Source organism: Neovison vison, chromosome 3 (genome assembly GCF_020171115.1).
Source record: "Neovison vison isolate M4711 chromosome 3, ASM_NN_V1, whole genome shotgun sequence".
Classification (NCBI taxonomy): domain Eukaryota; kingdom Metazoa; phylum Chordata; class Mammalia; order Carnivora; family Mustelidae; genus Neogale; species Neogale vison.
This window is the reverse complement of record NC_058093.1, coordinates 203130348-203146278: the sequence shown is the minus strand read 5'-3', so window position 1 is coordinate 203146278 and position 15931 is coordinate 203130348. Positions and strand designations below refer to the sequence as shown.

General features: G+C 58.6%; 1 protein-coding gene across 7 annotated transcripts in view; it reads right to left on the bottom strand.

Moving 5' to 3' along the window:
* Positions 1-3839: 3839 nt before the first annotated feature.
* Positions 3840-15931, bottom strand: part of EP400 (E1A binding protein p400) — a 97690-nt gene continuing 85598 nt past the window's right edge. For all 7 annotated transcript variants that reach the window (XM_044243566.1, XM_044243568.1, XM_044243572.1 and 4 more), the window contains 6 exons: positions 15597-15815; positions 13648-13843; positions 13109-13233; positions 11136-11282; positions 7474-7551; positions 3840-6453 (listed from right to left, as the gene is read on the bottom strand). In XM_044243566.1, coding sequence (XP_044099501.1) covers positions 6181-6453; positions 7474-7551; positions 11136-11282; positions 13109-13233; positions 13648-13843; positions 15597-15815 — 1038 coding nt within the window. In that variant the 3' untranslated portion in view covers positions 3840-6180. The remainder of the gene's footprint in view (positions 6454-7473; positions 7552-11135; positions 11283-13108; positions 13234-13647; positions 13844-15596; positions 15816-15931) is intronic.

Sequence of the window (15931 nt, the reverse complement as noted above, 5' to 3'; positions counted from 1 at the left end):
GCCGCTGTCCGCACAGGACACACGGACGGGGTGCCGAGGCTGCTGGAGACCGTGCGGAAGGCCGCAGGGCAGCATCGTGGCGGGCGGCGGTGGCCTGTCCGGGAAGAGCTGGTGACCGCAGACTGCCGCTGGGCTCACGGTCTCTCCCGCCTCGCGCGGACCTTCGGCCGGAACGGAGCACGTGCTCAGTGGGGAAGAAACTTCTCAGAAGCGCGACCTGCCCCTCTGGCTGCCCGCGTGTGTGCGGGCGGCGACCAGAGAGCGGCCGGGCCTGGGGAGGGCTGGCCTGACCCGCGGAGGGAGCCCACGGAGCACTCGCGGGGCTGCCCGGCCCCGGCCCGGCCGCACTGCTGCGGGCTCCGCTTCCGTCTGGAGCGCCGGCCGGCCGGGTCCTGCCCGCACGACAGGGGCCGCTGCTCACGCGGAGGGAGCCCACGGCTCCCCGGGCTGCACCTCGGCCGCGCGGCCCCGGGGCGGCCCCTGCCCTCCAGCGGGCGTCCCGACAGCGGCCCCGCGACGGCCGGGCAGTGAGCACGCGGAGCCGCGGCCGTATGAGGGCCGAAGGACGCACGCGGGGGGCCCCGGCTGGACAAGGTCCGCGGAGCCCTCCCGCCCGGAGCGGGGCCGGGGCCGACCCTCCGTGGGGACAGGGCTGCAGCCGGACGCGCGCCGCAGACGCGTGAGGGCCTATCGGGGTCGCGTGTCACAGCGGGGCGACGCTGGGGGCGCAGCAGCCGTGTCTGCGCTGCACGTCCTCAAAGCGGCCTCGTGACGGCCTTTAGCTTACCCTCGCGGCCACCGCGGAAGGTCTTTTCCGGAGCCCAGAGGAGCCCACACCGTCCCGGCAGCCCGGAGCGGCGTCCCCGCAGCGCGCAGGGGCGGACGGCAGGACCGCGCACGACCTAGTGCGCAGGCGCTGCGCGGCGAACCCGGAGGCCCCGGAAGAAGGGCCGGGGCCTGCGCGGCTCACTGCCGGCGCCTGCGCACTCCGCAGGTCTCCGCGCTTCTGACCTCCCGCTTCCGTTGAGTCCTCGCGTCCTCGTGCCCGTCACCGCGTGCCCCACGCCGGTACCATCTGCCACGCGGAGCGCGCGCGCCGTGGACGTGGCGGGGACCAGACGCGGAGCAGGACCCAGGCGCCCAGTGAGAGGCGGCGGCGGCCGCGCGGGGAGAAGGGTCCAGGGCCCCCGCAGACTGGGGAGGGGGCAGAAGGTCTTCGCCTGGGATAGGGAGCCCCCAAGCGCAGGTGCTGCTCCCTGACCAGGGAAGCGGCGTCGCGGGGCGTGGATCCCGTCTCCCTTGCTCAGCCCTCTCCCCAGAGGCAGACACCCCTTTCTAGGATTTTCTGTGCATATCCAGGCATATAGGCCATAGCCCCCTTCGGAGAGCATCCCACACGATTCTGCACTTTCCTATTTACTGAACCTTGACAGGACCCTTCTTCCACAGTTACCCTGTTCTTGATGGCTACGCTCTAGGGCGCCTGCGTGGCTCAACTGGTCAAGCACAGTCTGCCTTCAGCTCGGGTCAGGTCATGAGCTCCGGGGTCCTGGGATGGAACCCCATCCATGTCAGGCTCCCTGCTCAGCAGAGAGCCTGCTTCTCCCTCTGCCCTTCCCCACTGCTCCTCTCTGGCTCCCTCAAATGAATAAAAATCTTTTTTTAAGGGCCGCTTGGGTGGCTCAGTGGGTTAAGCCTCTGCCTTCGGTTCAGGTCATGATCTCAGGGTTCAGGGCTCGAGCCCCACATCAGGCTCTCTGCTCAACGGGAAGCCTGCTTGCCCCTCTCTCTCTGCCTACTTGTGATCTCTGTCAAATATTTTTTTTTAATCTTAAAAAAAAATAGCTACATTGTTTCTCTGAATGTACATACCATAAGTTATCCAGTAAGATGAGATGTTTGGAAGATTATTTGAGGGTATGGGCGATGCGAGCCAAGGACAGAGAAGGGAAGAACCGCTGCCCAGAACCTATGGCAGAAGTCCCCCCTCTTTTCTCCCCAGAACCACAGCCCCTAATCTGGGCCGTGGAAAGCACGTTGGCAGAGGCTGACCGGGATCTGAGCAGCAGAGACCAGGTGGTCAACAGACCTAAGTGAGACCTCTAGAGCTGGCTGTGGTCAAGGGGCCTGCGGGTGAGCCTGCTGGGCACGTTTCATTTTAAACCGAACTGAGATGCCCCTATGCGCTGGAGGTGGAGGGAAACGGACCCCTGGGCTCAGATACGGACCCCACAGCAGCCAGGTAGCAGAACCACAGCACTAAGCAGCTGCAGCCCCACCTCCAATGCCCACAGAAATACAGCCTGGGGCCAGAGAAGCACATCCTAGGCCTCCTGGCATACGTACAGCCGGCAAGAACGTGATCATACATAGAGTCATGGTGACGGAAAGTTTCAGAAATCACGATCTTCTCCACTGGGAATAATCTACTGAGCACAGGTGGTAGAGGCTAAGAGATTTGCAAATGTCACAACTGCCTTGGGAGAGGGGCACACAGGAGGAAAGCAGGGCCCCGAGGAGCAGTCACTGGCCCCAGAGTGCAGAGCAACACATCCACGGAGCACAGGGTCCCAAGAACCCCATCCTCTCCACACCAAGCACCTGGCAGGGACTTGGCAAACAAAGGGTCCTAAGTGAGCTGCCCTTGACTTCCCCCACCGTCTGTGGATGCAGGAAACGCACAGAGGAGCTCGCACGCTTGGCTTTGAGGTAAGGGGACAAGAAATGGGAGCCTGGGGCCACAGGCCCACATGGCTTCCAGGCCCCCATCGCTGCAGTGGAAGACAAAAATAACCAGATTTCCCGGGGTGCTTCTTAGCAGTGTATGAAGTTGTGCATTTTTAATTAAAATGTGTGTATGTTTTGGGGGCACCTGGGTGGCTCAGTGGGTTAAAGCCTCTGCCTTCGGCTCAGGTCATGATCCCGGGGTGCTGGGATCGAGCCCCACATCAGGCTCCCTGCTCAGCGGGGAGCCTGCTTCTTCCTCTCTCTCTGCCTGCCTCTCTGCCTACTTGTGTTTCTGTCAAATAAATAAAATCTTTAAAAAAAAAATAAAAAGTAGATATGTTTTGTTACTCTCAACTTTATTTTAAAAAAGATTTTATTTAAGAGCAAGCGAGGGAGTGGGCAGGGGAGGAGCAGAGGGAGAGGGAGAGACAAGCTCCAGTAGACTGCGCTGCGCACAGAGCCCGACGTGGGGCTGGATCCCAGAATGCAGAGATCATGACCCGAGCCCAAACCAAGATTCGGACGTTCAACTGACTGAGCCACCCAGGCGCCCCCAGAAACTTTTTTTTTTTTTAAGGTTTTATTTATTTGAGAGGGAGGGAAAGGGAGAAGCATGCTCCCCATGGAGCAGGAAGCCCAATGTGGGGCTTGATCTCAGGACCCAGAGAGCATGACCTGAGCTGAAGGCAGACACCCAACCATCTGAGCCACTGAGGTGCCCCCAGAAACTCTTTTTAACAAAAAGTACTCAAAAGCAAAAGAGATGATAAAGCAGGCCGCCTGCTCAGAGCAGTGTTGGGTAGAGCGTGTGTGAGGCCCCACCTGACCCTCCACCCGACAGGGAGCACCAGGTCACAGGAGGACAGGGTGGCGGGTGCAGCGGTGTCCACACATACCAGGTAATCCTCCGTCTCCACAGGGAGCATGCGGCTTTCCCTGAGAACCGACCCACGCGCTCCACTCCTCCCACGGGGGGGGGGGGCAGTCAGGAGAATCAAGCCCCGGCCTCCAACCCTGCATGCCTTCCCGCTGTGTTTTCTTCACACAAATCAAACAAAACTAGCATCTTATTTTAACCTGAATACTAGTTTTGTACAAAAGAGAACATGAAAAAGCATAGAAAAAGGTCATTTTATTATACCTTTTGTTTGGTGGGATATCAGTGCCCTTTTTAAAACCCTACTATTCAAGTACAAATGGGTATGTTTACAAAGTATTTACAATTTCAGTCTTCTTCCTTTATATTTGAAACGTGCCAGCCGTATGGTGACACAGGGGACAGAAAGTGGTGAAGACTGCCTGCAGGCGAGCCCCGCCTCCGGGGCATCACGCAGGAAGAGCAGTCAGAGCCGGCAGCTGCCCACGCAGCGCCGGAGGAGGGAGCCGGACAACGCTCCCGCGGTGTGCCTAACCGCCGACCCCGCATGCTGTCCTGGCCGGGGCGCTGGTTCTTGGGCCATGCGGGAGTTTGCAGGCAGAACCACCCCACACTCGCGTGGAGCTCAGAAAGGACAGTGGACCCCTGACAGCAGAAGATGGAGAGAACCACACCCGGGGAGGAGGAGGAGGTTTCCTGGAGCAGCTGGTGAAGCCGGGGGCCCCTGGTGCACCTAAGTCGGACAAAAGCCAACCATCTGCCCTGGGTCCCACGTAAGCAGCCAGGGAAGGACACGGCCTCGCACACGAGGGCCGCTCATTCACGCACTGAGGCAGGCAGGGGCCCAGGCCACAAATGCTGGCGCGCCGGCTCACTTCTGTCCCAGCGGGCAGCCCGGGCAGGGTGTGCCAAAGCGGGTGCAAACAGATCCTCTTCCTCTTCCAGGCCAACGGCCCCAGAAGTGGGGGGCCAGGTGCACTGGGCACACAAATCACGCCGCACCGCTGCACATCAGGGTAGGAGAGCAGAAGTCCCCGGCACGCTATCCTCTCCTGGCAGCACGGGCCACGCCAGAGGGTGGTGGTGAGAACACATGTCGCAGCACTGCCTCCACACAGTGCAGCGAACTATCATGTTAAGTCCCTTCCATTTTTTTCAACACTTGATTTTTACCTTTCTCCAAATTTCTCACCCAGAGCTCAGTAATGAGCTGCCCAGTTGCTTCAATAGATGCTGCCATGTTACCATCCACGTAAATCGATGGGAAACCAAAACTATGGTCCGCGTTCCTTCGTGCCACTCAAAAGTGGTACACGGGGGAGGACAGAGAAAACGAGCAGGGAGACTCCCTCAGAATGCCCACACACACCCAACATGACCTGATTTTCTGGACCCACAGCAGGAGAGAGCCACAGAGCCAGCGCACAGAGCGGGGAGCCCGATGCGCACGTGGGCCTGGGAGACAGCGTCCAGGTAAGCAGAAGTCATCGGCCAAACGCGCCCACTGCAAACACTTACACTAGCTCACTGCAGTGAAAAAATAAAACAGAAGCAAACACGGGGCCTCCTCTTTGTCCCTCAAGTGCGTCCCCAAATACTGCATAGAAGGTCCTCTGCTTTGCACGGACCCACAAGGGAGTGCATCTGCTCCCGGGCGCGATGCTGGCGTCACGAGAAACAGAAGTCTGGCTCACCAGCCCGCGAGGAAGCACTCATGACACCCATGTCTGTTGGGGACCCTGCACAGTCCGCGGAGGCTGCTCACTGTCCGCAGGTCCCGCCTGGGCTGGGCGGGAGAGCAATGGGGTGGGCGTCCGACCCTCACACAGCAGTCCAGGCCCCACAGCCCATACGGGAGCCTCATGGAGTTCGCCGGAGCCGCTCCCGGGTTCCGTCCACACACGCGCTTCATCCACCAGCCGCGAGTGTCCTGGATGTGCTGTAAGGACACCCGTGGCACCGCGGGCCCGACGTGAGCCCCACTGGCTGCTCTTTGGAATGAAAATTCAGTCGGGGACAGTGAGCCTTCACATGGCCGGAAGAGGTCATGAATGGGCCTGGAAACACCTCAGAGGAGGGAAAGAGAAAACCACACTGGCCGCCTCGGACCGGAGATGATCTCCTCAGCCGACCTCTCTCCTCTCCAAGGACCAGAACGCACGTTCAGGTAGGAGTACAGAACCAAGCAGAGGCGGATGCTGTCCAAGACCAGGTTTCAGGTTCAAGAGCTCTCCTCTATGACTCACTGCCCCTCCACATGGCCCCGTGCAGAACAGCGCACACACACGAGACCTGGCACTACCGCTCTGCAGAGACGGGAAGCTGAAGGCGCCAGCAGCACCTCCGCCGTTGGTCACCGGACATGGGCACGGGGGCATGGGCCACGGCTCACCGCCCCCGCAGTGTCGGATGCAGGATAGTAAAACAATGACACTACTTTGTTTCCGTTACAACCTCCCCGGGGCCAAACACCTCCAACGACACCGCTCCACGGTTCAACAATAAATAACGCGCCTGCTCCTGACTTGGCGGCGGAGTGCCCCGCGGCCTGCCCCGAGGCCCGCCCGCCGCTGCGACTAGGGGCACGGGGGCTTGGCGGGCGTCTTCAGCCGGACGGCAGGGACTCGCATCTGCAGCTTGGGCTGCTGGCCGGGGTTGTCGGAGCTGGCCGGGACCTGGGCGGGGGCGGCGACGCCGGGGTTCTGCAGCTGGCCCGCCGCCGTCGGCACCACCTGCTGCTGCATGAGCTTCTGCTGCACCACCTGCGCGGTCGCTGTCACCGTGGGGATCATCTGCACCTGCTGCCCGGCCGCCGTCGCCTGAGTCAGGGTCACAGTCTGCGGGGAGGCCTGAGCCGAATGGTCAGAAAACACACACGGCCTAGTAACACAGCCGACTAAACATTCTTAGGGGGTGGGGGTGGGGGTTCAGAAGCTTCCTCAGCACAAACCCTTCTGTGAGATGGGGGAATCACGTGATGTATCACGGTACGACCTCTGGTTTCCGACCACACAGAAGCATGAAAGAGCCACTGAATGAAATCACTGCTGCTTTTGGGCAAAGGCTGAAGGTTGGGGCCGGGGGCGGCATTTGGCTTCTAGTGCATTTGGTGCCTTGGAATCTACATGCCATAGGACTTTGAACAAAACGGTGTTTTGTTCAAAGGTGCTGCTTTACCCAGCTACATTTTGCAGCAGTACATAAAAGGGCAGGCGCCTGACGGTTTGGTAACAACGGTCACTGCTATCCCCAGTAGTACTGACACTGCCAGGACCAAAGTCACCGCAAACAGACTGTTTTGTGTTTCCCTAAAACTAAGGCATGGGCGGGGGGGCGCCTGGGTGGCTCAGTGGGTTAAGCCGCTGCCTTCGGCTCAGGTCATAATCTCAGGGTCCTGGGATCGAGTCCCGCATCGGGCTCTCTGCTCAGCAGGGAGCCTGCTTCCTCCTCTCTCTCTCTCTGCCTGCCTCTCTGCCTACTTGTGATCTCTCTCTCTGTCAAATAAATAAATAAAATCTTTAATAAAAAAAAAAACAAAAAACAAAAAACTAAGGCATGGGGACTTCGGCTCAGAGGACGCATCTGAAATCGCCAGCCGAAGGAGAGGTCCCACAGATCCCCACGGGCTCCTTTCGGACACCTGGCACTGAGTTTGAACTGGCTGCTCAGCTTGTGTCCTGCCAGCCTAAAGACTAAGTGCTGTCCCCAAATTAATCTTTCCTGAATTATGAACATCAAAAGTGACTCTCTGATAGTTAGTCTTCTACTTTCTCAGAGTGAAAACCAAAACCCCCCCTGAGGGGAAGCGTGAAGGTTACCGAAAAGCCCGTGTGGGACTCCCGGGAGGGCTGTGCATCTGCACGTCCTACCTGCTGGGAAGCAGAGGCCACCTGCTGGATGCCGGCCACAGGTGTCTGCTGCTGGACCACTTGAGGGAGTTTGGCAACCTTTGAGAAACAAAACAAGCCAAATGTAGAATTTACATGAACATGTGCACAAGCAGACTGTCCCCTCTCCTTCCTTCTCAGTTCTTAATACAAACGCAGGGGCCAGATGCCACCCCAGAGCAATTCTCCGTTTGGTGGCCGGAGCCCCTCAGCGCCTGCTCCTGCAGAGGAGCGCCCGCCTCCCTCGTCTGCAGGCAGCGGGGACTGGCAGCTCGCCTGCTCTCATCCGTCAGTCACGGCTTCTCTTTCACCAGCAACCGCTCCGGGTTTATGTAAGAGAACTACACTGAGGACGGAGTGACCCAGACTGACTCACGACAGTCCCCTCTTCAAGTCTGGGCACCGTTCCAGGAAGGCACCCTCCCCGAGAAATGATCTGGACCAACCGGGGTTCAGCCCCGTTCGACACGTGCCCATGTCTCAGGGCAGTTAGCGTATCACCTTGCGGTGTTTTCCTCCAGCATGACGCGATCCTCGCTCCCTACAAACCTCTCTACCCTACGCCGCCTGGTGCCCACGTCATCCCACGCATGCATGGCTGCCTCAACACGGCGAGACGATTCAGGCCCGTGTCTACCCTGTCGGGGTGTCAGTCCAGAGAAGCACAACAGGTCCTGAGCGGCCAGCTGCTGGGGGCCGGATACCCCCACGGGGTCTCTAACTGGTAGGACAGGGTGAAAGTAAGGCTGTCCAAGACAGTTCTGCAGGAAATGTGAATGACATGACATACTTGTGGCGGACTCCGAGGCAGTGCTAGCTCCCACTGTAAAACCTGAAACCACCGGAAAGCACTTTCTAGTTCACTATAACTCAAATAAAAGTTGTAAACAGGATCTGCTAAGACAAAAAGAGCCCCTGCCTGGAAGCTCTCGGCCCTGGTAGGAAAGCAAGACTCGGGGAGCAGGAGCAGGACGCCCCTGCACAGGGTGGGCCAGCACAGCCACCCACAGAGGGAACTCCCAGTTCCAGAGCCAAGCGAAGGCAGGAATCCAGAGCAAGGAGCCGAGGCACGGCAGACCAGAGGCCAAGTCCAAACTCGGGCAGGACTGCTCACCAGCCCTGCAGCTGTGCCCATCACCCAGAGGGGTCTGTGAGGAAGTCAGCTGCCCTGAGCTGCTGTGGGAGGGGACACAGGTTCAGAACCGAAATGACGCTGCCTGAGACACACCAACCCTCATGCCACAGCCGACGTGGCCCTGGTAGTGCCCACGGGCACCCAGGAGGAGTCAGCCTTCAACCCAGACCTCAAAGCAATCCTCAGACAGGCTTCAAGGAGAACTGGTTCCCGAGAAAATAACTACTACAAATATAAACACAGTTCCTGAGACAGCAGCAAAGACCCAAACTCCTTAATGTAAACGTAGCTAATAGGTGGGAATCTATTTAAAAAAGCAAAAATGGGAAAAAAATAGGAGAAAAAGATAAATGCAAAAGCAGAGTGGGAGATGTCAATGCATGCCTGTCAGTGACAGACATGGAAGGTCACGGAAGTAACCGAGTAGTAACCAGACGATCTGACAACGGCACCAGGCACCATCGTAAAGCAAGTCTCACACCTCCCACTGTGTTACAGAATCGCTGAGGGACGGGGTCCAGCCGCTGTGGGCCTGGCACGGGGGTGGGGAGCTGCTGCCCCTGAGCTGGAGAAGTTCAGGTGCACACAGGTGTGGGATGAGGCACCCAAGAGGTCACGCAGCTTCAGGGACCTGCCCAAAGGCAGGGAGGACTGAGAGTCTGCAACAGGGCTAGCCGTTGGCCGCAGCTGTGAACCTGGGGTCATAGGCCCAGAGACAGACTGAGGCCTTGAGACTGGGGAAGACAAAACCACCATAAAAAAGAACGAAAACTTTCAGCAAACTACGTGAAAATTCTGACTCTACTGAAAGGTGATTTCAAAGCTCAGACCTTGCAAAATAATCACATGAACGGGGACACAGCTGAACTTCCCTATATACCACCAGCTAGGGAGGCTGTGGCCCTAGCCAGCATGGCAAAGCGGAAGAACCGGGCCAGGGAAGAGGAAGATGCCACCGCCACTTGGCATGGGCCACCTGCCCGGGGACAAAGGAAGTGCCAGAGGCCACAGATGACTGTCCAAGAACAGGGCTCGATCAAAGCAGCAAGATTCTAAAGTCAAGGTGCCAAAAGAAAGGCACAGATGGAAAACAGATACCCAGTAACACACCATTACAGTAGCATCAGAAAACACCAGTCACCCAGGAACAATCCAATCCAAGCGGTTAGACTGTCCTGGAAAAAATTCACAAAACCCAAAGGGCACTAAAAGGGCCAGACAGCAAAATATGCATTGTGTGGGTGAGTCTACGGTCAAAACGGCAAAGACATCGCTTTCCCACTTAACGTCACCTAAAAAGTGAAGGTGGCTCCGCGCCTTGCAGACTAGCACACGTGCTGCCACAGCAACGTGCGCACGCTCAATCCCGTTGGAGTCGCAAGAGCTCTGCCTGTGCTGCGTGAGCTTAGCACACAGACCTGGAACTACCAGGAAGGTGAGGAGGGCCATGGAGAGCAGCACGTTCTCAATAGGAGGCCACAGTCTGCCGCTGGGGGCCAAGGCTCACCACGTGGCCACAGGGACGGCCACACAGGGACCGCAACGCCGAAGATCGCTCCATGCACAACCACGCACAGTCTATGCCGGAGTCGCACTATGGATCAGAAGGAAAACGGTGCTGAAAACAACAGGTATTCTAATGGAAAAAGTGAACTGAATTCCTAGTCTTATGTTGTCTGGAAAAGCCCATTCCAGGAAGATGAGAAACCTCAGCATCAAAGAAAAATTACAGTGTTTTTAGAACATGATAGGAAAGCAACACCATGACCTCTGGGAAGACTTTCTTAGGACACAAAAGCACCACTCAGAAACAGAAAAACTGGTCACTAACACGTTGAAACTAAGAACTCCTGTTCCTGCAAAGACACCACAGAGTTAAGTGTGAAAATGAGTCACAAACTGGGAGCAGCCAGTGAGCGGGACAGAGACCTGAAGGCTCCCAGAGGAAGGGAACAGCGCCAGGACGACACATAGCTGGCACTTGGCAGAAGGGAGCCCTGACCATCAAGATTCACGAACGGCAGAACTGCAGGGCTCGGCAGGAGATGCAGGAGCAGGGTGAGGCTGAGCGGAGGCTCGCAGGGCTGGGACAACTGCAGAAGCCTGACAGACACGCACACACTCACAGCACAGCTCCCCCACCCCAGGCAGCCAGGTGCGGTGCCCACATTCAAGAAAGAGTCACTGCTGCTGAAAGGTCGGTCGTCTGTAAGTGTCCGCAGGCCAGGAGCGAGGCCCAGAGCATCCCCCTCAGCCATCGGCAGCCGAGCAATGGAATGTCAACTCACTAAATTGGGGAGGACCCCCCCAAGACGTGAAGAACAACCCCAGAGTGTGACCCCAGCATGGCCCCCAAGCCATACTCCATGATCCCAGAGATGGAAAAGCCAGCGAGGAATGTCGGGGGCCAGCCACCTCTGTCCTCGCTCTCCAGAGCCCGTACGCCGACCACTCGCTTTCCAGGGCAGCTGCTGTCCCGCGAGCCGCCTCGAGCTCGATTCGTGCTCACCTGGATCTGGGTCTGCACCTGCTGCGTACCAGCCAGTTTCTGGGCCTGGGAGATGGGTGTGGTAAGGAACTGCGTTTTAAGGGCTGGCTGGGTGGCATAGGTGACCTTCTGTGGTTGGCCCTGAGCAGCAATCTGCTGTGCGGCGATCTGAAGGAGAGAAGACCGCCCAGGTTAGAACGAGGCCAGGCTGTGTCCTCTTCTTGGAGTGCCAGGGCCTCCCCTGGGCCCCCACTGCCCCAAGAGCCACAGTATGACCACTCCACGCTCCCAGCATGCCTACCCTCCACCCAGTCCTGCAGCTGCCTGGCCGGCACGCCCAGCACCCCCCGCCTGGAAGTTCCCCTCCAAGACCAGGCCGGGGTTCATCTTCACGTCCTCTGTCTGCTCATCACGTGAGTGAACGTCTCTTTTCTGAATCTGACTTGAATATTCGGGCACATACTCTAAAATACTGACCACAAAGGATGACAAACCTATAAGTACCGTCCCTGCATGATTAATTTCTAAGTTTTCTCTGCCAGAAGAACGGGACTCCTACTCCGAAGACTAAGCATACACATGGCGTGTGTTTTACAAAGCCACAGTTATACACACTTATTTTTCTAATTTCTCAGAACTTTTCTTTCAAATCCCGTGAACATCAGACCAAGGCTGTAGCAACCTCTCGCTCAGCGGTGAGCTAAGCCCACTGGATTACCCTGGCCCACCTGGCAGTGTCCCTGTCCTCCTGTCATCAGTGCCCATGGCGGGTCCCAACGTGAGAGCTGCCCTGTAGCTGAGCCCAAGGACAGCTGGAGAGGACTGGGGAGGGGACTGAGTGCTGTCCCTTCCGGAACTGTCCAGAAGCAGGTGACTCTCTCCATTAGAGAAGACCCCAGGCCACAGCTCTCCCCGGAAAGCAGGAGGAGGCTGTCTGAAGGGCACACGTCCAGCACAGTGGGCTGCTGCTGGAACAGCTCCTTCCTGGGGCCCAGCCCACACTGCTCTACCAACGTCCCAGTGCCTCTGCCCTCGCCGGCCTCACCACCTTCCTTGCCGGTGTGGCCCCTCCCGGCTGCTGGGTCCTCCTAGCTCGTCACCTCACCCTGGGCTGCTGAGGACCGCTCAATTTCCGATTCCCTGCTATCCCCACAAACCACAGCAGCGTCAGGGATGGGCAGGATCTCGGCCCCCGCCAGATCGGGGCTCGGCTGCCGCCCGCAGAGGAGCAGGACACGCGCACGGCCCCACACCCGGTCAGCTCCATGACTCCAGGTGAGTTGCTTCCTGTCTCTGATCTTCTTTCCTCAAAGTGACGTGCAGCCCTGCTCTGAGCACAGGCACCAGCAGCCCAGAGAGCTGCGAGCTCACACGGGGAGCACCTCAGCCTGGGCACCCGACCCCGGTTCTGAAAGGAGGGACAATGGCCGGTGTGAGCACGGAACACGCACACCTGCACCTGGGGCCGCACGCTGCCAGAGCACACGGAGCAGAGTGGGGGGCTCTGCTCCTGGAGGTCAGTACAGCGCCCAGGGCACAGCCTCGACATGCTGGCCTACCAACAGCTCCACCCTGGCTCTGCCTCTGCTCAGAGCCCACTCCCAAATGTCTGAGTCAGGGAGACGCTGACAGCACTCCTTCAGGCCCCTCCGCCCGGCAAGCACACACGGGGCAAGGACGCGGTCCTATCGCTCTGCACACCAGGAGCCCCGGCAGTCACACACCAAGAGCTACACCCGCACCCCTGGGCCCCTCGGGCCCAACCCAGCCACGCGATTCCACGGCCGGCTTCACAGTTCCCCACCGGTTCCTGTCACCACCGCCCCCTTGCAGGGCCTTGTGGCAGCTCCCACTCCGAGACCTCTGGGCACAGGTCTTCTGTGTGTGTGGCTGCCGGGAAGCCAGGAGAGGCCCTTGCTGGCCTTCCTGCTGTCCGTGCGCTCCGTGCCCAGCGCGCGGCCAGGACGACAGGAGCCCGCCCAGGGAGCCGGTACCTTCTGCTGGACAGCCGCTGGGCCCGGGGCTGCCTGGGGCTGGATGGCTTTCTGCTGCTGCACGGCCTGCTGCTTCAGTTTCAGCAGCTGCTGTACGTGCACGGGCTGCGCCACGACGGTCTGTCCTGTGAACAGCGACCAAGACTTCAGTCACGGTGCTCCATGGGGACAAGGGTCTCACGACCTCCCTGAAGCTCCATGTCCCAGAACCGCGGAGCTACTCCCAATGACAGCTTTCCGTACAAAAAGCCGCACGCGGAAACTAGGCCAACACAAGACAGCCGGACCGCGGCAATCCTGAAGATGTCTGTGGGCCCGCAAGGACATTCAAATAAAGGTGTGGGGAGTTCCGAAAGGTAACTGGTTAGGGCAAGGGCTGCAGTTTGTCCTGGGGCACCTCTGAGAGGCACTCTGGCCAGACGGTGCCCAGACATGTTCGAAATGGGCTTCCGCACAGAAGCCAGCAGGAGACCCGTCGCCCCACTCCGGCTGTCTTTGGCGGGACAAAGGTGGAGGGGGAGGGGCTGCCCACGAGGTACCTGCGGCTTTCTGTGGCTGTCCGATGGCCACGCTGATCCCGGCGACGTTCATGGGCAGGGTCGTCACACCTGGCGAGGAGACCACGGCCGCCGGCACGGACACCACGGGAGGCTTGGCCAGTGCCACCTGCGCGGGCTGGGGCGCCTGAGCCTGCATCTGCCCTTGCGCCTGCAGCTGCGAAGGGGGAACCCGGGTCTAAACAGTGAAAACAGGAGAGTCCAAAGATATTCGGGATGCCATATGTCTGTGTCTTTGCAAGCACTTCCCCCGAGAGCTCAAGTGGATCAAGAGGATCCACAAAGGTGGGAAGTGGTCGTCAGCTGAGGGGCCACACTTCGCAGAGGGCTACGCTATGCTTCCTAACCCATCAGCAACCAGCGTGGGGAGCCCACAGCCGCTCGCCCGCTCTCACGCTCAGACCCTGCTACGGGGAGCCCAGGAGCCGGGCTCTGCTGCGCCTCCTCCCAGCTTCTGAATTCCGAGGAGCCCCATCCCGCTGGGTCGCCTACAGACTCCTGTCTCCCACTGCTCCGGCTACGCCTGAAGGTCAACCACCACCCCAGCCCACGACCACCGCAGCCCACAAACACCAGCCCACGACCACCCCAGCCCTTCCCACAGACACACCTCCTGTTACTCAGTCTCCTGCTGCCACCAAGCACTTGTGTCCCAAACTTAGATCTTCAGAAAACAGACCCATCTTACCTGTACAAGCCCTCAGACTACCTGAGAAAACATAAAGAAGTAAAAAGCACCCCTAACCCTCAAACTCCCCACATCTAAATGTGAAGGCCAGTACCGAGCCCATCAGATGCTGGTCTTACCCATGTGACCTACTGTGCAGGTGTGTGAGATGGGACAACTTAGAATACTCTGCAGTATTTGTACTGTTTCTCTCCCTTTCCAAAGTCACGGACTACCCCAACATGGGGACATAAACTCCCCAGTTCAGTTAACAGGGACCTGTCTCCTCTAACGCGATTCAAACAGCAGGACTGCGCGTCCGTCCCACTGTGATCCCTCCACTACTGCTTCCCACGAGAAGAGAACCAGGACCGCCGGTTAGATGCACGCTGCACAGCTCAGGGATGGGAGGCCCTCCCAGAGTGGAAGCCAACCTGTGTGGCCAGTCCCTCATGAGCAGTGTGGGCTCCCCCTGCTCTGGCTGGCCCCTGGGCTCGCTGCCCTTCTCTGGATTGGCGTGTCTTGTGAACACAGTGAGGCCACACTGCCTTTCCCAGTTTCAGTCCATGTCTACCCTAACTCTTAGAGACGTGAGGTCAGGGTGAGGCGCCCAGGTGAGCTGCAGGTGACGAGCTCTCGGACTCAGACAAATTACTAACTGCGGCCGAGGGCCTCAGTTTCTGCCACCTGCACACCGAAGTTCACGTTCAAACATCCACCCTGGCACTGACCACAGGACAGGTATAGAGCCGAGGGCAGCGGCTCGCCTCATGGGACGCTGTCTGTCCCACAGGACATTTGATGGACGCTTGTTGAATTTAACTGGTCTTCCCTGCCACTGTTTTCACTGCAACATTCTGCTCCTCTTCAGAAACCTCCTGCGTGTCTCTGTGCAAAAAGAGCACAGGGACACCAGAGCCTGGTGTTCTGGCCTCATCCACCTACCCACATGGGTCTCCTTCCCCCGTAACCTCTACTCCAACCACGTGGGCCTCGTCCCCAGCAAAAACCTCACCCTCCCTGCATCGCCCAGCCCACGTGAGCTCTGCAAAGCTCCAGGCCTGGGAAGAAGGACGACGTGAGTGCCTCAACTTGTATTTTATCCTGTCCGAGGACAACTTAAGCTCCTGGGGGAAGGCACAGGTCTTCTAGTTGACTTGTAGGTCCGCCAGACACCTGACATGGTCCTCAACAAGCAGTAACAATTCAATTAAATGTTAAAAGACATAGCTTTGGAAAAACAAACGTATCAACTGGAACTTACGAGCCGGGCCACCTGGAGGTTGGCCACGGTGGTGCCCGTGAGCAGGGCTCCGGGCCGCGGGGCCGTGACTGTGGCCAGCTGGGGGCTCTGCTGCGGCGTGGGTGGCGGGGCCTGCACTTGCACTTGTGTAGCGGGCTGTGGGGGCCCTGGCGGGGCCTGCGGTGGGGGGGCCTGCTGGGGCAGCTGCAGTTTCTGCTTCTGCATTTTGATCAGATGTTCCTAAAACCCAGATAAAGTAGCTTTTCATCAATATTAACTGCATTCCATTTTTTATAAATCTCGGTTTAAGTTACTGTTGTTCTATCCATCAAACACCAAGGTAGACAGTGGCTAAC